General features: G+C 41.5%; 4 protein-coding genes and 1 non-coding gene across 11 annotated transcripts; 3 read left to right on the top strand and 2 right to left on the bottom strand.

The window, feature by feature from the left end:
- Positions 1-124: 124 nt before the first annotated feature.
- Positions 125-1,303, bottom strand: LOC119550484. Its single transcript, XM_037859173.1, has one exon. It carries the CDS (start codon positions 1,301-1,303, stop codon positions 170-172), a length of 1,134 nt encoding a protein of 377 aa, XP_037715101.1. The 3' UTR covers positions 125-169.
- Positions 1,304-1,668: 365 nt separating this feature from the next.
- On the bottom strand, positions 1,669-3,409 carry LOC119551877 (grpE protein homolog, mitochondrial). The gene is made up of 3 exons (XM_037861472.1): positions 3,235-3,409; positions 2,826-3,138; positions 1,669-2,245 (listed from the first exon to the last, which is right to left on the bottom strand). Exons 1-3 carry the CDS (start codon positions 3,318-3,320, stop codon positions 1,985-1,987), a joined length of 660 nt encoding a protein of 219 aa, XP_037717400.1. The 5' UTR covers positions 3,321-3,409; the 3' UTR covers positions 1,669-1,984.
- A 1,249-nt stretch (positions 3,410-4,658) lies between these two features.
- On the top strand, positions 4,659-10,188 carry LOC119551274 (NAD kinase). Of its 4 annotated transcripts, none has more exons than XM_037860540.1 (4): positions 4,659-4,837; positions 8,508-8,825; positions 8,883-9,465; positions 9,525-10,188. In XM_037860540.1, the coding sequence occupies exons 1-4, from the start codon at positions 4,674-4,676 to the stop codon at positions 9,810-9,812; spliced, it is 1,353 nt and encodes a 450-aa protein (XP_037716468.1). In that variant the 5' UTR covers positions 4,659-4,673; the 3' UTR covers positions 9,813-10,188. The 4 variants fall into 4 exon arrangements, with proteins under 4 accessions (XP_037716468.1, XP_037716467.1, XP_037716465.1 ...); XM_037860539.1 differs by lacking the exon at positions 4,659-4,837 and adding an exon at positions 5,406-5,729; XM_037860537.1 differs by lacking the exon at positions 4,659-4,837 and adding an exon at positions 6,444-7,176.
- A 1,228-nt stretch (positions 10,189-11,416) lies between these two features.
- On the top strand, positions 11,417-22,214 carry LOC119549207 (NAD kinase). 4 transcript variants are annotated; one of them, XM_037857049.1, is made up of 5 exons: positions 13,685-13,838; positions 16,449-16,843; positions 19,940-20,317; positions 20,642-21,299; positions 21,541-22,214. In XM_037857049.1, the coding sequence occupies exons 2-5, from the start codon at positions 16,521-16,523 to the stop codon at positions 21,826-21,828; spliced, it is 1,647 nt and encodes a 548-aa protein (XP_037712977.1). In that variant the 5' UTR covers positions 13,685-13,838; positions 16,449-16,520; the 3' UTR covers positions 21,829-22,214. The 4 variants fall into 4 exon arrangements, with proteins under 4 accessions (XP_037712979.1, XP_037712977.1, XP_037712981.1 ...); XM_037857051.1 differs by lacking the exons at positions 13,685-13,838; positions 16,449-16,843 and adding an exon at positions 11,417-11,884; XM_037857053.1 differs by lacking the exons at positions 13,685-13,838; positions 16,449-16,843 and adding an exon at positions 17,904-17,979.
- Positions 22,215-23,328: 1,114 nt separating this feature from the next.
- Positions 23,329-23,401, top strand: Trnak-cuu. The gene has a single exon. It is a non-coding gene; the product is annotated as a tRNA-Lys (tRNA).
- The last annotated feature ends 388 nt before the right edge of the window (positions 23,402-23,789 follow it).

Raw genomic sequence — 23,789 nt, 5'->3', positions numbered from 1 at the left:
GGGGTAAAAATGGCATTTGTAATAAATGAAAAAGAAATTTATAAGAAAATATCTGTATAGAGACTCCTTAGTGGCTTGAAGTTCAAAATAATTCATACCAGAATCTTTCATACAAGGTGTGGAAATTTATTTTCTTTGAAATGGTGTTAGGACTAGTTACATATTTGGGCTACTTAAGTGCCTGGGACGCCTCGATGAGCCGCTGAAGATCGTCGTTCTTGGTCAGGGCGTTCTGGACGGCCTTCAGCACTTGGGAGTTCATGGCCTCGGTTTGTTCTGGGCTGAGTGCCAGGTTACTCAGCCGCTTGGCCAGTTGCGCCAGTTTCGGCTGCCGCTCCAGGAAGCTTTCAACGACCTGGGGCGGAATATTGGCCACCTTGGCGAGCTGCTGGATGTGCGGAGGCAAGACAGAGTATTTGAACTCCGCATCCTCCGGCAGCCTGGGAGTGTTGAGGTGCGGTTTGGGTGCTGGTGTGCTGCTGCTGGGCATTTGAATCGGCTTAATGGTGGGCAACGCCACAGGTGGCAGGGGAATGGGGTAGTGATACGGAAGCGGTTGCCTGACCAGGATAGGACGCAAGGGTTTCATGCTCGCAGGAGGAGCCACAAAGACGGGCTGGAACGACCCAGATGGCTGAGCCGTGACCGGAGGAGTCGCAGAAGTGGTGACCTGACCTGACCACGGAATATACTGATCCATAAAGTCACCGAGGCGCTGCATAAGGGTTAGCTCAGGGGTGGGCGCTATGGTGGTAGGCTTTTCCTGGGGCATATCGTAATAACTGGCATTGTCCATGGTGTTTTCATCGTCGTCGTCGTCGTCAGCCTTCTCCGTCGCCTCCGCCACATTCTCCTCCACCTGCTCGAAGTTCAAAGTGTCCAGATATTGCTTCATCAGCGCTAGACCCTCATCAGTACCGGCCAGGGTGCGTACATAGTCGATGGTTTCCCTGACATTATCAGTGCCAATCATTTCGCCCAGCTCCTCAATGCTCGGCAGGCTTTTCAGGCCCAACTTTTTGTGTGCTATATCCACAAGATCAGCGGGATAGTCCGAACTTGGAGCAGCTGTGGTTGTGGTTGTCGTTGTCGTGGGTAAATTGGGTCTAATCAGCTTGTAAACCGGCATGTTGTAGTACAGGGCGTTTTGTAGCTTGGAGTCCAACCTGGGTGGAAATTTTCTGTTGATGTCCACTATAATAGCACTGTCCTGCCCGTAGAAAAGAGGTCGCATCGCAACTCTAGCCTGGATACACTGCATCATGGCCAAGGACCAGAGAAAACGCATGAACACGCCAATCATTCCGTTCACTTCAAATGTTTAAGGACAACTAACCACGGCAGCTCAAAACCTTTCGAAAAAGACTTTGATCTCGGGAAAAAATCTCAACCACCATCTGGGTTTTCTCTGAATTCTTGGGAACGTGCTGGCAAGCCTACCTGCTGGGGCATTGAAAACTCGCTTTTCCATTGAATTTCCCACCCACGCTAAGAGCAGGAATGTGATTACCCTTGGCTACCTGGATTTTTTTTGACAAAAGAAATGGTTTTACAAGAGGGTTTCATATTTCTCAGGCGAACGAAAACGGGAAAATCAAAGAGAGCATAAGGGGACCTAGGCAAACAAGATTACCAGAGGTTCCAAAATCCAAAGGAAACTGCGCTGTATTTCAACAAACTAACACGTTTTTATTATCGTAATTAAACCTTAAATTGGAACACTTGATGGCAACGCGTGTGGTACAAACTGTAGCCATCAAATCCAGTCACATTTCTTAGAAACTAGGAGGAATTTTAAATTCGCAAGCGCTGCCCAAAAGATGCATTTGAGGGTAGGTTGTATTTACACGGGGTTTACGTACAATAATTTTGCAGCAGAAAACAAATTGCAAACGACTGAGAGCGACACCATGTAAATGGGAGGTTGCTTTTGGGGAATTGGGGGACCGGGAATTTCGCACTCCGCTGGGCAGCAGCTTGGCTATCAACACTTGGACACGCCCACCAAGGCGGGTCGTATGCAACGCTCGTGAAGTTTGTAGCCCAGCTTGGTGACCTCCACCACGGTGTTGGCTTCGACGGTCTTGTCCTCCTTCTGGAACAGAGCCTCGTGCTGGTTGGGGTCGAACTTCTGGTTGATGGGGTCCAGCGGTTCCAGACCATGTCGCTTGAACACTTGCAGCAACGAGGCGCGTGTCATGGTTAGACCCTCGTACAGGTTTTTCAAATCAGCGTTGCCGTTGAGCTGTAAAAATATTTTTGATTAAGATTATCTTCGAACGCGTTGAAAAGTGAATCAATACCCAAAGTTTATAGAAATGCAGTTACATTAATGTAAGTACTGAGTTCGATTAGAATATTACAATATAACATCATTACCGCCAACGGCGTTGAATATTTTAAATTGTTTTGAGAATCAAAATTGAAATCGTTATTGAAAAATTGTTTAAAATCGTATTTTAAAATTTAAATATAGTTTTAACTTAGAGGTCTCAATTTGTGTGGTATCTTTAGTTAAAGTCTAATATAGGGAATAATTCACTGAAAAATGGGACTTCACATAGGAATTATTAGGAATGCCTTAACCTAGAATACATTTTTAGTTTTAAATATCTGTAAGATATGATAAAGACAAAGGGAGTTTAATCTACACAAGTCCCAGAAAAAAAGAATACAGTCGAAACAAAAATTCTTATAAGAAACTTTGAGTATACGTATCTCAACCTCGATGGCCTCTTGGCATTTTATATCAATGGAGCACATGTACTCCTCCTTAAAACAATGAAATCATTGCGAAAGTAGCCCCATAGATGAACCAATTGTACCTTATCCTTGGGCACCGCCTGCGTGGCATGTCCCAGGGTGTCCGCCACCTCGAGCAGGTCCTTGCAGAAGCTCTGGATGCCGAAGATCTTGGCGTCGCTGATCTGCTTGTTCAGTCGGTTGCGCATGTTTTCGCTGTCGGCGAGGGACCGCTTGTACTTGTCGAGGAGCTCGGCGTTCTGTTCCTTGGCGGCGGCCAGGTCCTTGGTGAGCTTCTCCACTTCTGGCGGGGTTGCGGGCGTCTTCTGCTCCGCCGCCGCCTCCTCGGGCTGCTTTTCTGTGCTGTACAGGCGCTGGTGGGACAGACGAAGGGCGCTGTGGAAGGGGGCATGTTAGAATTACGTGCAGTTGCCGACAAGCGTGCGCCCTCATTACGTCACAGAAAAGAGGAAGCAATGGCACCGGACTTACCTCACATTCTGGGCCGTGACCGATGACCTCGGCTGGACGAGACGCCGGCCAAACATCTGCAGGGGTAATGCTGCCTTCGCTGCCATTGTGGTTCGCTTTTTTTACGTTTATTAAACTTATTCGCTTTTGACGTTAAATCGTCGGCTGTAGAGCTGGAACCACAATCGATGCTTATTCGATACTATCGATGCTGACTGAAGTTAGAGACGGCAGTCGTCGATTATTTTTACTTAACGAAGGTGCGCCTAATTCCGAATTTAAAAATGTTCATGATCATTTCTTTCGATGTTTATATTGATTTATTAAGGCGGAAAATAAATAACTGAAATAAGATGAAACTAGGTAATTATACAAATTACCAATTATTATCAGAGCTTTAAATTACTGTAAAATAGTTGGCAACAATGGAAATCATACAATGAGTATGTCAAGTGTAAAATATATGTAAATTCATATGATGTCACAATGAAATTAAAAACCCAATATTGGCTTAAAAGAACATGTCTCTTTTTTGTTAGTGAGAAATATTATAAATTACCGATCTAAACACTGCTTAAACTTAGTTAAATTAAACTACTTCTCAACTGTGAAAAATAGAACATTTTAAAACTTATATTAAGAAGGAGATAAACAAAAATCAAATTCCTTTGGATAGTGGAATGCAACAATTCAAGTTTAAAATTGAAATTGAAATGGAAATAAAACAAGAACCATTGGGAGCAAATAAATATGTATTACAGAAATAAAAAATAACTTTAAAAAGCGTTGCCTGTCTATTTTTCTCTTCTTACACAATGTTAAAATTTACCTGTTCTACACTCGCACACAAAACCCAAAAAAAGATGTGAGCATTATCAACCCGGAAGTAACCCAATGAAAGTAACGACTTTGATGGATTTTTTTGGAAATTAATATGTGTAGTCCCTAATGATTCCTTAAGTCTGCACCCATAAGAACTCACCTTGGTCATAAAAAGAATTTTAAAATAACAAAATATTTCTTATATAAAATGGACAAACGGAATATTTAAATGAAAAAAAGTGTATCAAACAAATTTGCAGGTCCACTTAAAAATCCAAGCATCGGTGTCAATGCAAAAATGGGCCTATTTTCTTGGCACTACCTTCAGACATATATTATTAAGAACGCGCCGCCGGCTATTAATCCACGCATAGCTTGTAAATCGATCTCAGCCCCGATCTGCCACGCCCCGGGGCCGTCAAAATATGGACCGCTCGAAAAAGTTGCTCTGGAAATGTAAATATCGGGAGGCTCTTAATGAATTCAAAGTACGAGTGGGGCGAGAACAGCTCTGCCAGGTATTACATATGCGCATGCATTGTATATATTTTGGAAAACGAAGCTCGAAAAGTCATTTAGTTGTATCTTGCCACCGGAACAACGAGGTTGACATCGAATCTCGGCCCTAAGTTAAAAATATGCGTGAGGAGGATTTGCAACTCGCCCGCCAAATAGTGGCAAATAATTCGGTGTCCAGTTCCTTGGAGGAGGAAAACGATGGAGCCGCAGCCACATCGCCGGGAAACTCACCCAAACCCTTGAGAAGAGTCCTGGATTTGAGCGAGAGGCGTAAACAATTCAGGTGAGTTCGAAGGGCTATAAAAGTATAGAAATAGTGCAGAAAGAGTTTGTGTTTTACATATCAAAAGAGTATTTGCTCAGTGAAAAAGGTTCAGAGAGCCCTCTACTATAAACAAAAGACGAAGAATAGCTTTTAAATGTGATGGATACATAAGGGATAGTACTCTATAAATACCCAATACCACTATATTTAGTGATATGTTTAGTAATTTTTTTATATCAGAAGCGACATTTAAGACGTATTGTATTATTTCATCAGTTGCTTTCCGTGAAATATATATGTATATTGTTTATAAATGGTTCTTAAAATAAACAAGTCACTTTTTGTTTGTGATGTTAAAGGAATTCAAAATCACGTACAAATTAGGCTGGAAATAAACAATGTTTTCACGTGTCTGACTAATTTGCAATGCCAAATGTGTTCCTTTGTTATATTAATTATGAATGACGAATGCTGCTGTGAGTGACTAAGCCGTTTGTTGGATTTTAAAAGTACGCGCCTTTCTTCCACGATAGGCCGAAACATCGATACTATCGATGACTTATTGGATTCTTTGACAGTTTTAGCAACAACACTTTGCGCAGGTTTTGCATTATAAAAATTCGATAAATACATATCTGTGCGGTGTGCTGCAAAAAATAACAACTGGAGGCCCGGATAGCCGCTGAAAGGGCACAGCCGTGACCCTAATCTCTCCGAGAATCTAGAGCCGAAATAGAAAAATGCCCGCGCCGGTGGACAGCAACACCTCGGAAAACCAGGCTTTTTTCTGCAAGGAAAGGGACGCCGCTTCTGATGGAGGGCATCTGTTGCATGCCCCTGGAGCGGCTGATGGAGCCACTGCATCCACCTCGGCTCCGGGACTGGGAGACGGCCTCAGCAGCTGGTGGTGGTAGGTCCTAATCACCTGTCCGAACTGGTAATCATGCAGTTTGGCATCTCTTATCGGACTCCCATCTCTCATGCAACTACAGTGGGAGACACAAGAATAGGTTCTTGTTGATTTATTTATTTATTAATTTAATTTATTCGTATTAATGGGGAGTTGAAAAGAAGATTGTTGCATTGTTTGCATTACTCATTGACATATATCATTGACAAATTTTAATTGAATTTTTAATACGCTATACAGGTTATATCCTGAATAATAATTAGATTTATACTTTGTTATTCAACTGGATACCATAACTATTCTTTGCATCACTATGAATTTTAACTACATTTTTATAAAAGCACACTTCAGGATAAACTAACCATAGATGTTGTCGCTCACACATGCTTCGCCTCTTTTTTTTATCGAAGTTTAATGAACCATCTTGAACCCGAACTCTCAACAAAATGGTTTTGTTTATTCAACTCAAAAGAATGAAATCAAATAGCGCTTTTGGTCTAGACATGGATCCACGAAGTGCTTCAGTTTAACAATTGATTCGTTTTGATATCTTCTATATCATCAATTGAACTGGTAATTGAGCGCCAAGGCCTCTACGCCTGCGCTCTGCAACAGCTATATGAATCTCGAAACGGGGAACTGTTAATGGCGAAGAGTAAAAAACCCAGATCGGTGCGGACCAACCTTGTCAACTCGACTGCTCAGTTGTTGCTCGCACACGCGATCGCCCGGTTGACACTTTCAGGGCCCTCCGTCGTTTATTGCCTCCAATTTTCCGGCCAGCTGTGCGTAGTAATTAAGTGGAAACTCGTTGGAAAATTGTCTCTGCCCTTACAAAAAGTCAAAGTCAACACAAGAGAGACATTTCCCTAGGCACACCTTCAGCTTAATGCATTTCTAATTACCAGTTTTTGTCCTCCTTCGCCCATAAAACACTTTCTCTTTTACTGCTGGCACATTTTTGGACCTATATTTTGTTGGGTCGTCGATCACAAGTGCGTGGGCGTGTTATTTTTAAAACGAAAATTTGTTGTGAAAACAAAACTAACCTTGGTCCCTTTTTCGCTGGCCAAAACAATGCTGTCTGACTGCATTCCAAAAATCTAAGTGCTCGAAACTGTGGTCCAAAGATAAATTTTGACTAGTTTGCCAGTGATTTTGGTGCTGCAGGCGGTATGGCCTGCTTGTCGGACATTGATTTAGCCACCTTGCACGAGAACCGCTTGGACCAGCGCTGGCACTACGGATTGCCCAACATCCAGCATGCATACCATCACCATCCCGACGGACTGAGTCCCATTACCCGACTCTGTCTGGAGCGAAATATGCAGAGGAAGGTGCAGCGGGACGTGAACGGGAATTGTCTGGAGCGGGGCCGGTCCCGAGATAATGCCAATGGCAACGGATCGGCGTCAGGTGGGAAACGCAAACGATCCGGCACCTGGCCGTAAGTGGACAAACAGCTGAAAATGTTCTAGTAGCGATAAGATTGCATGCGAAGAGCTGGAATTTGTAATCCAAATCAGTTGCACGATGGCGCAAGAAGTGCACAGGAAAAAATATGGTCTGCAGCCAGGGTTTCCATTCAATTCCAAACGATTGTTGGTTGGAATTCTTAGTTTCCTCAACACAAATTGGAGAGATTTCAGAGACACGTTGTTACTAAGAACACCAGGTTGCTCGAAACTATTTTGACTATACCAGTTACTCGTAGAGTGAATGGAAGCCTTTCCAACCCTATACAGTATAAATGTATATTCATAATAAGGATCACTAACCGAGTGAATCTAGCCGTGTTAGTCTGTCCGTATGAACACTGACTTCTCGGAAACTTAAGCTAGAAAGTTTGGATTTAGCAACCAGATTAGCAATGACGTCAGAGCCTGTAAACAACAAACATAACTCTTTCAATCAAATGCTTTTGACCCAATATTTCATTGGATAACTAATAAGTTAAATTGGTGAGCTGAGTAACGGGTATAAGGTAGTCGAGGCACTCGACTTAGCGCTGAAATTTAAAGTTTATTATACTTATAATTAAAATCACATATTTCATTTAAATTTTGGCATCAATGGATATGTATGGTTTGAGTAATACAAAAAATCATAAATAATATGAAAACGAGATTTTTTGGATAAAGATTTTTGCTATCATTGTTGAACTTGCCGAGATGCACATGAAATAAGTTCAAATTAAGGATAGATTAAGGTTTTTTTTCAAAATATTTTTTAATATGAGAAATATTCCGAAAAAGGGTTCTTTGATTTGAGTGGTATTTATAAAAATAATACGACCGTAATGTAAGATTTTTAGTCAACAGGAAAAACTTGTCTCAGTGTGTTTACGAATGCAAGCAGGAAGGAGAATCTCCAATGCGATTCTTTTGAATCCCATACCATCTCACTTATTTGTCTGCTTTTACTGTCGCCATTTGCATAAGGTTGCTTTACAGTTAAAGTTAGCTTGTAACTTGAAAAAGCGGCGAAAACCCGATTCGTTTTCTGAGAACTCTGAAATTGTAATACAAAGTTTGAAAAATGTTTCCCATGCGTCCTTATCAACCGCAGGCGGTTGCCTTGTTTCCGCTTCAAAGCTCCCTGAGTATCGAAGAGTTCAATAATGTCAAGTGGGAGGATGTAAATGATTGCAATAACAACTGCATTCAAGAGGAGGCACCTTTAAGGGCGCCAAATAAACGTCATCTGCTAAGGTCTTTAAAGATATAAATACATGTTTATATCCTTTTTAATATTGTTCGTTTTGCCTTTCTTTTCCAGGCGTACTCGCAGTTTAAACGCCCCCTCGCCTGTCCAGCAATTCGGACCATGTGGACGCATAATGAAAAACTCAGCAATGGTGATGCAAATCCAGGATCCGGCCAGCCAGCGTCTTACCTGGTACAAGCCGCCTCTCACTGTTCTCGTGATCAAGAAGGTCAGCGATGCCTCGGTGCTGGCGCCGTTTGTCCAACTGGTGGACTGGCTGCTGCAGGAGAAGCATATGGTGGTCTGGGTGGAGTCAGCTGTGTTGGAAGATGCACAGCTCAACGAAAATGTTCGGTTCAAGGCCATTCGTGATAAGCTTATCACTTTCAAGTGAGTGTGTTCTCCAAAAAAGCCTTAAATACATTCATAACCTTTATAATTCCTCAGAGATGGCCGCGATGACCTGACCGACCGTATAGACTTCATAGTCTGTCTTGGAGGCGATGGCACACTACTGTATGCCTCCCTGCTTTTTCAGCAATCTGTGCCTCCCGTCATGGCCTTCCATTTGGGCTCCCTGGGTTTCCTGACGCCCTTCCGCTTCGACAACTTCGAGGAGCAGCTTACAAGTGTCCTAGAGGGACACGCTGCATTAACCCTTCGCAGTCGTCTACGCTGTGTGATGCATCGCAGGAGCGATAGAAAGCATGAGGAAAAGACTCAGGAGGTGGACCCCGATGGACATGCCCGACCTGCGGCCAACAGCATCCTGGTGCTTAACGAAGTTGTGATTGATCGGGGTCCCTCGCCGTATCTTAGCAATATTGACTTGTTCCTGGACGGCAAGTACATTACGTCGGTGCAGGGCGATGGCCTGATTGTGTCGACGCCCACGGGAAGCACGGCTTATGCGGCAGCCGCCGGTGCCTCCATGATTCATCCCTCCGTGCCGGCTATTATGGTGACTCCCATTTGCCCGCATTCGCTGAGCTTCCGACCCATTGTGGTACCAGCAGGGGTGGAGCTGAAGGTGGGTTACATATAAATCGTACATAACAGATCCTCTACTAACAGGCATTTATTTTTTAGATATCAGTATCCCCCGAGAGTCGCAACACATCGTGGGTTAGCTTCGATGGACGCAATAGGCAGGAGCTCTTCCATGGTGACAGCCTCCGCGTGACCACCTCCATATATCCCGTGCCCTGCATCTGTGCCCAGGATCAGATATCCGACTGGTTCGCCTCTCTCGCCGACGGACTGCACTGGAATGTGCGTAAGCGGCAGAAGTGCCTCGACGAACTGTCGGATCTCACCGCTTCCGGATCCGAGGACACGCTGGACGAGATCGAGAATATGAAATTGTATGATGTGTAGTGCGTAAGTCCTATTTGCTAGTCGTAACTGTAGGTTAGGGCTTTCAGTAGTAGTCTTAGTTCTTTGCCTTTTATTTAGTGCGTAAGTTTTGAGTATTTTGGAAGTGTCTGTTTCGAAAAAATTAATTAAGCACATTTCGCCAAATGTTTAAGAAAAGTTTTATAGTTTATACTCTTTGTAATCAAATCCATTTAAGAAGGGTATAGATTATTAAGCAATACTAAAATATTTTACATGTCTCCTAGATAAATAAACATGCTGTTAGTTAAAACCAATAAATGGCTTATGCAAACCTAGAATCTGAAAACCCCAGTTAATAACGTAAATTGTTTCAGTAGAAAAATATTTAATTAAATAAAAATAAATAATTGTAAAATATTAATTGTATTTAATTTTAGCTAGTAACTGCAAACGGATCAAATGTTTTATCGCACTGCCAAATTTAGCTTGATAATAGTTTAGAGACATTGTCTGTAGATTAATGCTGATTGCAAACTGATTGAAATGATTTCTCCAACATTGCCTTGTATATTTCACATTAGTCTAGTCGAAACACACCTTGCAATATAGATTATTTAGACTGGTTTTAGAGCGCCTCTCCCAGGCCACTTGTTGCATGTTGTTCACCTCGCGGCTGTCTTTGGATTGGATTGGGTTCACGTGGTTGCCACGCACTTGGGCCTGTCAAAAAAATTAGTTTGCATCGATTTCGGTGCGAATCGAAAGTGTTGCTATATCCGAAGCTAAGGCTTCATGTTTGCCAGATGTTTGCGCCCTCAGGCGTACAAGCTATGTTCATTACACGGCTAAAATCTTGTGCCATTGTTCGTTCGCTCGATCGTGTTTTTGCCTTTTTTGCCCGCCGAATTCAAGGTGTGCGCTGTTTTTGCGTGTGCGTGCGGCAGGTGTGCGGTGCGTGCCTATCTGGTCGTGAGAATTGCATAAAATCTGGCCGTAGTTGATGGCGAGCGTTGCCAGCGAACGGTTGTGATATAATTGTGTTGGGAGGTAAACTTATTCGAAATGAATCCCGAAGATATGCAGCGGGCGCGGGAAATTGTGGATGGAGAGGCCTCAACGCCTGGAAGCTCGCCAGGCCCGTTGAGAAAGGCGCTGCCCATTACTTTACTGGAAAAACGCACTCAGTTTCGGTAAGTTTAGAGGAACTATTATTGGAACTTGCCCTCGCTTTAAGGCTAGGTGCTATTGCAAAAAGCTTTAATTTTTCAAGAATCTATGTGAAAAAGGCATCAAAATCTGGATAAGTAATTGTTTTTACCCTAGATCTCAAGCTAAGAATAAAGCTTCCTACATTTTTGAATTTGTAGGCCACAATAAAGTGAAATTTTAGTGCTTGCAAAAATACATGGTTTAGCTCTTCCACCTTACAACCGTTGGATTTTACATACTTTTTCCTATATTTTAGGGGTTTTGAGATTTTTGTTTATTTTTTGGTATAACGATTTTTAAAACTTTCAAGCTGTATAGGTCCCACTTTAAAAAAAAAACCTTTCGCGCCTAGTGTGACCGTAACCAGCCTTGGTAACCTTTTGTTCCAACTAGGTGCTAGAGTATTTTCTCATCCGCGCGAAACGGTCATACTGACGGGAAATAGTGCAGGAAAAAAACAAATAACATGAACCCATTGGAACTGGCGTGCTCGAAATCGCAAAACAGCAGCTAGATAGCGCTGGCTCTAAACCGGGCAGTTGTCAATTAGAAGTGCGAGTCGTGGACAGGTGCATCGCGTTAGTGGGTCAACCTGAGGCCAACACAACACTCACACTCGCGCACACACAGGTGCGCAGGCACACGAACGCACACACACGAGTGGTCAACACAATGACGTCCTCCTACAGCAACACAACCCCCTCGCCCGCCCAAACGGTTCCGAAGGCCACCGGCTCCTCCACAGGATCCTCCAGTTCCAAGGGATCATACTACGACGACCACGACAATCAGCTGCTCCATGTGAACAGTGGGCGCCAGGGGAGCGCGGCAGCATCCTCGGCACCGGGTCCTGGCTTAAGTAACGGCACTGCCAGCGATGACCTCCAGATGCGATGGTGGTGGTAAGTGGGCGGCACAGTGGTGCCAGCACTTGTTTTGGTTTCCCGCTAGATTTGGCTACTTGGCAACCTGTTTCCAAAATAAAGTGGGCAAATACATACACTTGTACAATGGATACATTCTAAAAAAACGCCACAAAGTAGTTAATTTTTTTTTAAGAAAATTTAATTATTTATTTTTAAATAATGGCAGTAAACACCTAATTAACCTTTGTCAAAGGCAGCGGTATTTTTTATTACATTTGCCGAATGTTAATTACCTTTTTAGGAGCTATAAGTAAACTTACAAACTATTGACTGATTAAACTTAGCAGTCTTCATTATTTTTCAAGTTGTTCCTATTAAAAGCTGGTTGCACTGTTGTGTAAAACAAAGGAAATGTAGCACTTATAATATTGCTGGCAATCAATTAGAACTGGTCGCAAAATACTTGGCTCACAAGTGGCCCACACATGTTGTGTTTCTTAGTACTTTTGTGGCGAAATTGAACTACTGTTAGCACGTGTGACTAATGTGTGACATGTGCCAGATGTAGGCAACAAAAATCGATTCCCTTCACTAAATTGCACATTTTTCCTCACGTGTACTTTCATTCATTAGAGCTTCCTGTTTATAGTTTACATTTTTTATCTTTAAAAGTAAGAGTTTACAGAGTGTTAAAAGGCCCAGTTGGGGGTAAAAATGGATTTGGATTAAATCAGAAGAATATTTTACATATAGTTGTCACAGAAACAAAACATTTTAGTACTTTCTTTACATTTCTATCATTATTGGTTTACGTAAAGCGATTTTTTCCTTTTACAACCGCTAAAGTCCGGTTAAATTAGCCAATGGTAGCTATTTTCGCCTTACCCTAATAAACATTCTAAAATCTAAAAAATCTAAAATCTGCTTCATATTTTTAGCACAAAGTGCAAGTAAAGGGGCTTTTGCTAAATTAGAGGTTATGATCTAAAAAATCAAATTTCTCCAAGAATCGTAAAAAGTGGTTTTCCTAATACATTCATTTTACAAAGAATTTCTTACTCTTTAAATCCCAATAGTTCTGAGAAGTGGACTCCACTGGACTCGGTTGTACCCCAACTTAAAAATTAGTTTTTGAAAAAAATATTCGTGTTAGACTGCTCACTTTAACTCTCTATTACAAGAACAACATGAATAATTTATAATGTTTACACATACAAAAGCTTAGTACACACCACCATTCTTTGAATTCATTTCAAGAACTCAACTTGGGGTGCTTCAAAACTCTCCTTTATTGCAATTCTTAAAGTTTCTTGCAAAATCTAAAGGCCGAGAATGAAACTTATAACAGCTGTTATCGAAGCAGGAGCGCACTCTATCAAATTTTCTTGAACGTAACATTGAAGATTGGTCCTCTGTTGAAGTATCCCAGAAAACACACTTGTTTTAACGACTATTTAAAATTGGCTTTTTGGCCAGAAAGTGGTAAAAAATTTCCCATAGTGCGCTGGCTTAAATAGATCGTTAGGCTTCTAGTACTGTATTAATGACGCCATGAATTGATTTATGGACTTATGCTTGGTTATTAGGCGGATTCCGTTTATCAATCATGTTTTGTGGAATTCAATATCAGCTATTAAACAGCCACTAGCCGCTCACTACGTTTACATAACATAGAGAGCACCTGTTGCCTTTACATTGCTCTTCGACCGCGACGCGTGGCTGCGCTCAGCTGTTTTGTACCAGCGATGTCCGGCGAAAACCCGCCAAACGATCGCAGTTCATTGTTTACAAGCGCTCGGCCCGTGTACTTTATTTTCGAATCGGAATCGCGCACAAATCGTCCAATTTAATCACCTTTTCGGCGTCCCAGCTCAGTTATCGCATGCTCACCGGACAGCTCGGTCGTGTTCGCTCTCTGCCGCACCTTTGCCTCACCTGAACCGCCGTCGATCACTTCGGTCGTTTACCTGCCGCTTGCCGCCGATCGCTGGTCAGTTTAAAGCCACCGGGGAGATCAAGCCTCGCCTTGGCTCGCGCTTGTGCTAAAAAGAAAATAAAACAAATTATATAACGTGTAATTAGAGTACTTTGTTGCCAGCCACTGGCTAACATTTTCTAGCGCAGACATGACTTGGCATTTCTGGGGTCTGGGGTCTGGGCTCCAGCCCACTTTCGATTTCCTTCTATGGTCAGCCAGCTGGCTATCGATCCGTCAATCTATTGTCGATCTTTAGTAGGACTTTTCTAGCGATTTCCCAACTAAAATAAGCTATCACTTAGGAACTTAAGGTCATTTAAAAATCGGAAGTTTCATTTAAAAGTTTAGCTTTAGGTCACGTCAATATTTCCCTTTTAACATTTATTCATCAAGTTGACGTAACTCAACTCTTGTCTATAACTCGAACTGTATACGTTATAAAGAGTATCCACTAGTTTTGTAACGTGTTTCTCTGACTTATTCTTTGACTCACTTCAAAAAAAAACCAATATTTAAGGTTTTTGTTTACCTATAAAAGATAAGTCCCCAAGGGGTTAATTGTTTATGTAAACTAATTTGCGTGTGTGCTTTGCAGTTCAAAGTTTGTACACACAAGTCCATAAATGAAAATGTATATACTTAATGCGCAGCGCAATTCATAATTCAAAATTTATTTATTGTTAATCATGGAGTAACTTAAAAATCCACCCAACTAAAAACTGTTTTTGAATTAAAGTTCAAAGGATAAGATGCTTTCATTTAATTGCATCTACTAAAAATAATAACCTATCATCTAAGTAGACTTTAATAACAAACAAAGGTTGCACACGTACTAGAAAAGTTCAAGGGCAATACCTATAGTTTCAAGTGTAATACCTATTTGCAAATTGTATTCGACAGGCGCAATTTGAATTATATATCATTGCCAACGCTGACATGTAGGCACGTTGTGGCCAGATGGGTCCACTGATCCGTAGGTGCAGTTCCCTGTCCACTTTCTGATCCATTCAATGATAATCACTAAACTTAGTTGATGCCACTGCGCATTTCGCTGCTAAGCTCGTCCGTTTATTGATTAATTAATTTGTGCCTGTCGCTTATTTACTTCAATTTTCTTTGTGCCCATAAGTCGTTTATAATTCGCTTTATGTTCTCGCCTATTGTCATAGTCCGATTATTACGGATGTAACTACGAGGGGGTGGTGGCTTTTGCCTTCCTTTGTTTATTTAACAGAAACGTTTTCAATGACTTGTACTTGTTGCTTCCTGATCTCGGTAAAATAGCAGAGAGAGAAGGCTTTGGATCACGCGATGCAATGATTTTCGTTATGCAATATATTAATTAGAATTCCAAATGGAATCACTCAAATGTAACGAGTGCTAAATCCAAATATTTTCCGCCAGAAGTGATTCAGAGATTATTAGATTGTTGTAAAGCAAGAAAATACGCCCTTTAAATAATATTTTTGTATGTATTCGAAATTGGTTTGGTGCCGACTTTTCGTAAAATCGTTTTTTATTACAATAATAAAAACTATTGTTCGATATGTTTTCCACTACGTTTGTATTTTCCCATAACTATGAATGGAAACACTTCCCAGAATTCTGGTTTGTACTTCAAACAAGATTTTAGTTCCACAAACTTATAAAGACCTCTACAGATACTTCCCTTTCTGTTAAGTTGCTGACAGGATTATCAACCACTCAACAGAATCTTGGAGCGACCTCTGGTAATGAACTGTAGATTGGGCACTTTCCGAAAGAAACCGAAATGACTGAGATCTTCAAGCTCATTACACACACTGGTCACGATTTGTAGATTAATGGATGGCGATACTGTTATGCCCAAGTGGGTTGCTTTCTGAAAGAGCTGCAGAGAAGACTGTTTAATTGTGGTTTGAGTGGATGCTTTCGGGTTTTTTGTTTTTGGCTGATTAAAAGGTTGTTGACCTTTGTGTTGGGCAATCACGAAAAAAAATCATTTTATATTTCTCGTTATAAAGCTAACTGTGGTTGTTCAGTACGTTCAAGTTGTTTTTTCGTGCGGCTTTGCCATCGGATTTCTTGCCAATTGATTTATACTTGACATCGTTATGTGGCTAAGCAGGCGATAAAAGTTGGCCAAGTCCGACGCCGCAACCCCCGCCGAGGGAAGCTGGCTAATGACGCATATTAGGCCTTGTCCCGCTCCTTTCTAGCCGTCGCAATCCCCTCCATTTTAGATAGTCTTGCGTCAAAGCCGGAACTACGTTTCTGGCCCGTTAGGTTGGCCAGAAAAAAAACGACCATAACAAACTATTTGATTGCTAATAACAAATTTATTTTGCACAAATTTCAAGAGAAACCAAAACCTGTTCATACACGAAAAACCAAAACTGATCGTTTTTGTTTATCAACTTTTACCACGCGCCAAAGCAGTTACCTTTTTATATCCCACAAAAATGTATTGCATTCTTTTGTTACCGAAATTGTTAACTCAGTTAACACCTCTGGCAAAAGGGAGCAAGGTTAGTGTTATTTATTATTTGATCGAATCAGGGCCGTTTCAAGGGTGAAGGGTCCCACCCAACGGCCAAGAAATGCCAAGCGAAATGCGTAGCTAAATTCCCAACCCAATTTCAGTGGAAAAATGTTTTAACAGTACGAATCTCCTGTGAACTTTTGAGTGATATTTGGTAATCATAAGACTTGAATATGACGTGCCTGTCGGACATTGACTTGGCCACCCTGCACCAGCATCGTCTGGAGGAGCGCTTTAGCTATAAGCTGGCTTGGAGTGGCACTGGCCACCAGCAGACCCAGTACAATGATCTCCTCATACGACACAATGCCTCCCTGAAGCGCCAGAGATTAATCCAGCACAAGGCCAATGTGGCGAGCACTAAGACAAAGGATCAAACCGTGACCAGCGAAAGCTCGGCCGCCAGCCAGGAAAGCGCCTTGGCCAAATCCGAGGAAGATCCTGATGACGGCTACTTTGATTCCACGACTCGACGCAGGCGTAGTGGCACTTGGCCGTAAGTAATCCCAACTAAACCAACCCGATTCACAGGGACCCGAAACAAGCCAAGAAAGAAAACAATCAAAGCACACTGAAAAAAGAGTTTAACCAAACGAAGAAAATTAGTATTAAATGAAGTTCTAAAAAATATCTTCAAACCACAGTTCTTAAAACCAAAGCATTTAAAAAAGAACAGCAAAGGGCTAACCAATAGGTATTTTTATAGGACTTATGAATTTTTCCCTCAGTGGGGTTGACTGAAAGTTATCAGGTCGCCGAACATTTGTACGCGGCATGCTCCGATAAGAAGCGTAGTTTTGTAATCAGTGTTTACCATGTCGTGGCCGCTTATCAGGTGTGATAAGTGTGGTGAGCATTTAGGCGCTTGTTGCTTACACAGATCAATCAGTTCGTTATATACCCCCAACTTAGTATCAATTTCACAACTGATATTCGCCTATCATCCTGATTAAGCAAACCATTTTATCAGTTGTTGTGACCTGCACTTGGCTTAAAAAAAAAGATTTCTCAGTTCATTAATAGAAGCAAAAAGTCCTTGACCTTTCTACATAGTTGAGCGTTTGTTTTGTGTTTTCTTTTTCATATTTTGACCACTCAAATAACGAGTTTCTTAACGCTTCGCGTTTTGGCACTACCATGGCGCCGTCTGCTAATTTATGTGTAGGTTTTTTCTTCACAAGCTACTATTTTTTTACAGTTTGTTTGGAAGAACTTGAGACGCCAGTTAGGTTTGAAATCGGTGCCAGTTTGTGCTTGGCGCCGGCCATAAACCAAAGGCAACAGGTAAATGAATTGAAATAAATTCGAATCGGAACGAAGTCGTCGTGCCGAAATCCAAAGGTGTGCAGGTCAGGTGGCTTTAACCGCATTTGCATGGCTTGCCTGGACGGCAAATCGATTATATAGTAGGCCCCTTAAAAACGCCCGCGGGAAATTAAAAATGATTCGGACTTCGGATTTACAGAAAGTCAATGATGTTAAACATTTTTAAGCACTGTCATGCTGACGTCTCTGTCTATGGAACTGAATGCTTACTTAAGTCGCATTCACGCACAGAACTTCCAGTTTAGTCGGTTTCTAGTAGCTGTCGAGTAAGTGCGTTTAGGGGGCATTCACTGTGAAACATGTCGCGTAAGTCAATGAATGAATGTGAATTTTCTTCGAAGTCATTACGATTAAAGCGATGGGGAAACAAGATCATCTTCTGTACACATGCGTCATCTTAACGAAATTATTGCTCCTTGTCTTTACGTGAGTCAAATCCTTTATTCGAGTACGATGGAGCTATCTTTGTGATTAATAAACACATTGAACACAATAAAAGTATGAAATTATAGGGAGATATGGTGTTTAAAAAGTAAACCCTTTGTTATAAAAAAAATTGTTTCCTTTTTGATTCTAATTTTACACTGTTACTCTTTTGAGCAGTTGTTTGAGGTTTCTTAATCTTGGATTTTTACTCCATTCCTCAGAAAATCTATTCTTCAATAGATTTCATTCACCAAGAATATAATTTACTTATTGTAAAAACACATGTTTTTAACGAACTGTAGCCGTCGTCTCATGCTTTGCAGAGGGTTTATAATTTCAGTTAGAAGTTTGCCAAAGGAGTTTATGAAGGATACATTTCCAACTCTATAAAGTATATGTATATATTATGGATCAGCATTACGAGACGAGTTGATCTAGTCATGTCCGTCTGTCCGTTTCGACGCAAGCTAAGTTCTATTGAAGAAAAACTATATCCAATAGCTCCCATAGGAATATTCGAAAAATAAACAACAACCTTCTATGGGAATGATCGGAGAATTCTTGTGAAAATAATATAAAACTAGAAAGGAAGCTAACTTCGGCAAGCCGAAGTTTGTATACCCTTGCAGTTATATGAAATAATAAATGTTAGTAACACCATGTAAAATTTTTAAGGATTGTTGCTAGCCTCAGTGATAAAATTAAATTCGTTATGCTGAAAAGTTAAAATATTCTATATCCCCGAGTAAAAGGAAAGACGATCAAAATCAACAAAGCAACATTTTTTTTTTAAATAATTATTTCATTATTTCTTTGACCGTTTCTTTAACAGCTATATGTTGTAGTCGTCCGATTTTTATTAAATTTAATTCGAAATTCCTAAAAATAAAAACAAACTCGTTACACGTTGATAAACGGGTATAATTATATATTATATTTTTTATAATATAATATTTATTTTAAATATTTCAGAGTTCTGAATTAAACTAAAAATTTAAATTTTGGTTTTTATATTTGTGGAAATATTTTAAGTTTTTTAACAAGCGGACAGGAATACAAAAAGCTGCCATAGAAACGATTTGCAAGGGTATATAAACTTCAGCTTGCCGAAGATAGCTTTATTTCATTTTCAAGTAAAAGCTTCCCATGTGTCCCACTGTTCTATCTGTATCCACGGGGCCCATGGTTTTGTGGTCCAGTTCTAGGCTATCTACGGCTCACTTGGCTCATCTCCGCTCTCTTTGTGTCTCTTTCTGCTGAGTCATCGCGTATTAGCCATCAATCAAACCCGTTAACAGCACCCCCGCACTCACACACTCGCAGGAGAAGAGTTCAAAGCAGCGCTCTCCCGCAGTTCCGCTCTCTTGGCCTCTCTTTGTACATATCTCTCTGTTAGCATGTGCAATTCCTGTTTGTTTGGACCGCAGATTCAACAAGTTTATTTGCGCTGCTACGTGTTGTTGTAATGAAAACAGAAATATAAATTCGTTATATACATACCTTTATTTTGTGTTTTCGAACACCGAATTGGCCAGTCAGTGATTTTGTAACCTTCGAACGAGCAGCAGTCGCGCTCGCGTCGAAAATTCCAACAAGTTTTGTGTTCAGCACTACTAAGGGGGCTATAAAAAGGGCGTGACCATCCATAATAGTTAGGGACCTGGCGTTATGCAGCACCAAAAGTTAAAATTAGCGGCTGGCTTGCAGCGCCAGATCTCCGAGGTTGAGGAACAGCAGGTGACCCCAGTGGCGCCCGATCCACGTATTTTGAGGTGTATTTTTAGTGGTAAACGTCCTGTGTCCCTCTCTCCTATAACTTTATTTTCGTTTTCATTTTCAGGCGAACTAGAAGTCTGAATGCTCCGTCGCCATTCCAGCAATTTGGGCCATGTGGGCGCATTATGAAGAACTCCGCCATGGTGATGCAGATTCAGGATCCTGCCAGCCAGCGTTTGACCTGGTACAAGCCGCCACTCACCGTCCTGGTGATCAAGAAGAAGGACTCCCAGGTCCTGCTGCCCTTCGTCCAGCTGGTGGAGTGGCTAGTGAATGAGAAGTGCATGGTAGTCTGGGTGGAGTCCGCCGTCCTTGAGGACAAGCTCCTTCGGGACGACGTCAAGCTGGAGCAGGAGAGCTCCAAGTTCCGGCAGGTGCATGAGGACTACGCCGGAGTTAGGGCGCGTTTCCTGGCACTTCGGAAAAACCTGGTGACCTTCAGGTGAGTAGATTCCATTTTTGTATGTGGTTGCTTGATAGTCTCAGGCATTCTAAGCACTGGCAATTTTTATTGATGTAAGTGTTTTTATTACGTAAATGGAAGCTCAACTTGTTTAATAATTCAATTTTAATTTCCAACTTTGTAAAATAAGGCACCTTTACATTTTTTCAAATAAAATATTTAATGTTGAAATAAGCAAAAATTGGTACCTTTCAAAATTATACTTCTAAGTTTTTAACGAATACGTTTGATTACAAATTTATTAACTTCAAGCAGATTATCCGAAAAAATGACTAACTCAGATATTTGTTTCACCATTCGCAGAGATGGCCGCGATGACTTGACCGATCGGATTGACTTCATAGTCTGCCTGGGAGGCGATGGGACTCTGCTGTATGCCTCCCAGCTGTTCCAACAGTCGGTGCCACCGGTGATGGCCTTCTATCTGGGCTCCCTCGGTTTCCTCACGCCCTTCCAGTGCGACAATTTCCAGGAGCAGGTGACAAGTGTCCTGGAGGGTCATGCTGCCTTAACGCTTCGTAGTCGTCTGCGTTGCTCCATCCACCGCAAGGGCGAACGTCGCAAGGAGTCCCTGCTGCCCCCTGTGGGTGCCAATCTCCTGAAGCCTAGCCTGCACAGGCAGCTCAATTATGTGGAGTTCAACAACGGAAAAACAGGGAGTGTCGGATGCAACAACAACAACTGCCCTAACAACAGCATCCTGGTGCTCAATGAAGTGGTGATCAACAGGGGACCCTCGCCATATCTGAGCAACATTGATATCTTCTTGGACGGCAAGTACATCACGTCGGTGCAGGGTGACGGACTGATCGTTTCGACGCCCACGGGGAGCACGGCGTATGCGGCAGCGGCTGGTGCCTCTATGATCCATCCCTCCGTGCCGGCCATTTTGGTAACACCCATCTGCCCGCACTCGCTGAGCTTTAGGCCCATTGTGGTTCCCGCCGGAGTGGAGCTAAAGGTGAGTTGGGAATATATTGTGTGTTGTTTTCCGAAGTTTTGAAAAGTTTCGGAAAGTCAAGGGTATAGATATGTTCATGAAGCTAACTATTAACAAATGTTGTTATAATTAAAATTTGTATGACAATGATTGAAAATTTGGCTGTCATGATCAACAACAACAGCAAGAGTTGCAGAACCACAGTTGCATGATCAATCGAATCAAGAACTTGATAACTAAGAGCATCTTCTTGCCATTGCAGATATCCATTTCACCTGATAGTCGCAACACCTCACGCGTCTCCTTCGACGGACGCAACGATCAGGAGCTAAACCATGGGGACAGCCTGCGTGTGACAACCTCCATCTACCCTGTGCCCAGCATTTGCTCCCAGGACCAAATATCCGATTGGTTCGACTCCCTGGCCGAGGGTCTGCACTGGAATGTGCGTAAGCGCCAGAAGTGCCTCGATGAGCTGTCGGACCTGACCACTTCTAGTTCAGAGGACACGCTCGATGAGTTTGACAATCTGAAGATCTACGATGCGTAGTGGTACCCAACCCAATCGACACCTATTAGCAGTTTGTAAGCGTGGCCAATTAGCCTAGTTTAGTCCTAGTTCTTAGGGTTTGCTTATGTGCAATTGTATAGGCCTAGATATGTAGCAAAAATACTCTGTTGTTTATACACATAATAAGTCGCTTGGTTGAAGTGTTAAATATTAATTGACTAATAACGCAATGTTTGTTTAAGCTAGGGAAATTCCGTTGTTGCTTGTGAACAAAAAAAAACGCTTAGGCTTAGCTCTTAAGTTTTTATTATTACGTTATATACGATTAATTACGTCGAGTGTTAAGTACTTAAGCTGACTCGCGTTATCTGTACAATTCGATGGAGGTAATAAAAACTGTATTATTTACTTAAAGCGCCACAAAATCCAACCCGCTTGTATTTTTGTGGTTCTGAGTCCGAGCAACAGGCTAATAAAAATGCAATTAAGTAGATAAGCAGGGAGAGTGAAATGGTCAAAACAGTTGCAATCCACAGGGACACTTAAGAGGAAAAGCTTCCAAAGAAGGAAAATTAATGGGCAGGCAATTGGTCAATGTCTAACGAGCTGATGGATGCTACAGAAAAGGAGTGCGAATTAATCATAAAATTACTTTTCTTTCAGGCTTCCAGCGGATTCGGAATGGTTTTCAGATTATAAGTTAATCTTTAAAGTGGTCTTGCTTTGGGAATATTTGTGTGCTAAGCCTAAAAGTATGCCTTGGTTCCATGGTTCTGCTATTGTGAATGATTATGATTTTCAGTTGGTCGAAGACCTTTCTTTCTGACAATTTCCTAAGTGTGAGCGCTGCCCCATAAATCAAAAGCATAAAATAAAAGCTGGCAATAAATGTGACTAGAAGTGTTCTATGCCACCACACCCCTTAAATGCTCGTGCGAATGTGTGTACGTGCGAAGTGCGTTTATTATCAATTTTCACGCTGCTCCTTGGGGTTTTCCCTTCTCACTTAGCGAGCAACAAGTAAAGAGCCGAATGATTTTCACAGCTTCCTTCCGCTTCGGGCTTTTCCTCTGACTGGTGGATAAAAGCAGTGCGTATTATCCGAGCAACTCTATTGGTCGTCCTTGGCCACGCCTCCTCCACGGACACTGCGCAGGACTCGTCATCTGACTCATTTATATGCAAGTTTCTCTAAGTGAAATAAATGGCTTAAAGAACATTAAATTAATTTTTCTTTTATTAGTAATCCGTTCTATATGGGTTGCTCTATATTCTGGTTTAAGACCGCTTAAACGGGTCAAAAAAACCAAATATCACTCATTTTAGATAAAGCATTTAAAAACATAGAATAATCAAGTTATCATGGGATACTTTTTTATATATTGTTATAAAGTAGTATAATATATTAAAATATTTATAGTTTCGAAATCCTATATTAGATCTGCTATTTATAGATTCATTTTCGTAATTCTCTTTTTTGTATAACATATAAATGGCAGCGTGTTCTTCAGACGTTTTCTGTCGCGTGGGTATGCAAGTGCCCGGCTAGCTCAGTCGGTAGAGCATGAGACTCTTAATCTCAGGGTCGTGGGTTCGAGCCCCACGTTGGGCGACAATTTTTTTTTTATTTACTAAAAATATTGCTCTTTTTAAGATTTTTGGATATTTTTTTGGAGGTTTTATTAAAAAGAACTATACTATATGAACTGTTCTGTTTATGCCGCCGAAAATTGCTTGGAAAACATGTTTCCTTCCTTTTAAAAAGTATTTTATGCACCCTAAACTTTGAATATTACGTCATTACATTCATTGGTATCTGCTCCACACTTTTGGAGAAAATATAAAAAAAATATTTGTTCTCAAACTAAAACACTTTTGTAGATGTTACAGTCGATGGCAATTACCTATTACTCAGCTAGGGGGAGTGCGAGAAAAATTCCGAGATCTTAGCGATCATACGGAAGGACTGGCAAATGGACATGGCTAGATCGACTCGGCTA

This window comes from Drosophila subpulchrella, chromosome 2R (assembly GCF_014743375.2).
Source record: "Drosophila subpulchrella strain 33 F10 #4 breed RU33 chromosome 2R, RU_Dsub_v1.1 Primary Assembly, whole genome shotgun sequence".
Lineage (NCBI taxonomy): Eukaryota > Metazoa > Arthropoda > Insecta > Diptera > Drosophilidae > Drosophila > Drosophila subpulchrella.
This window is presented reverse-complemented; position numbering and strand designations above follow the sequence as displayed.

Excerpts from the sequence above, each read along its gene's own strand:
- LOC119550484 (XM_037859173.1), bottom strand. The coding sequence starts at position 1,303 with ATGATTGGCGTGTTCATGCGTTTTCTCTGGTCCTTGGCCATGATGCAG.
- LOC119551877 (XM_037861472.1), bottom strand. The coding sequence starts at position 3,320 with ATGGCAGCGAAGGCAGCATTACCCCTGCAGATGTTTGGCCGGCGTCTC. Across the intron at positions 3,139-3,234 it reads GTCACGGCCCAGAATGTGAG|CGCCCTTCGTCTGTCCCACC; the intron begins GTAAGTCCGGTG and ends CCCCTTCCACAG. Across the intron at positions 2,246-2,825 it reads AGGCGGTGCCCAAGGATAAG|CTCAACGGCAACGCTGATTT; the intron begins GTACAATTGGTT and ends ATATTTTTACAG.
- LOC119551274 (XM_037860537.1), top strand. The coding sequence starts at position 6,905 with ATGGCCTGCTTGTCGGACATTGATTTAGCCACCTTGCACGAGAACCGC. Across the intron at positions 8,826-8,882 it reads GATAAGCTTATCACTTTCAA|AGATGGCCGCGATGACCTGA; the intron begins GTGAGTGTGTTC and ends ATAATTCCTCAG. Across the intron at positions 9,466-9,524 it reads CAGCAGGGGTGGAGCTGAAG|ATATCAGTATCCCCCGAGAG; the intron begins GTGGGTTACATA and ends TTTATTTTTTAG.
- LOC119549207 (XM_037857049.1), top strand. The coding sequence starts at position 16,521 with ATGACGTGCCTGTCGGACATTGACTTGGCCACCCTGCACCAGCATCGT. Across the intron at positions 16,844-19,939 it reads AGGCGTAGTGGCACTTGGCC|GCGAACTAGAAGTCTGAATG; the intron begins GTAAGTAATCCC and ends TTTCATTTTCAG. Across the intron at positions 21,300-21,540 it reads CCGCCGGAGTGGAGCTAAAG|ATATCCATTTCACCTGATAG; the intron begins GTGAGTTGGGAA and ends TTGCCATTGCAG.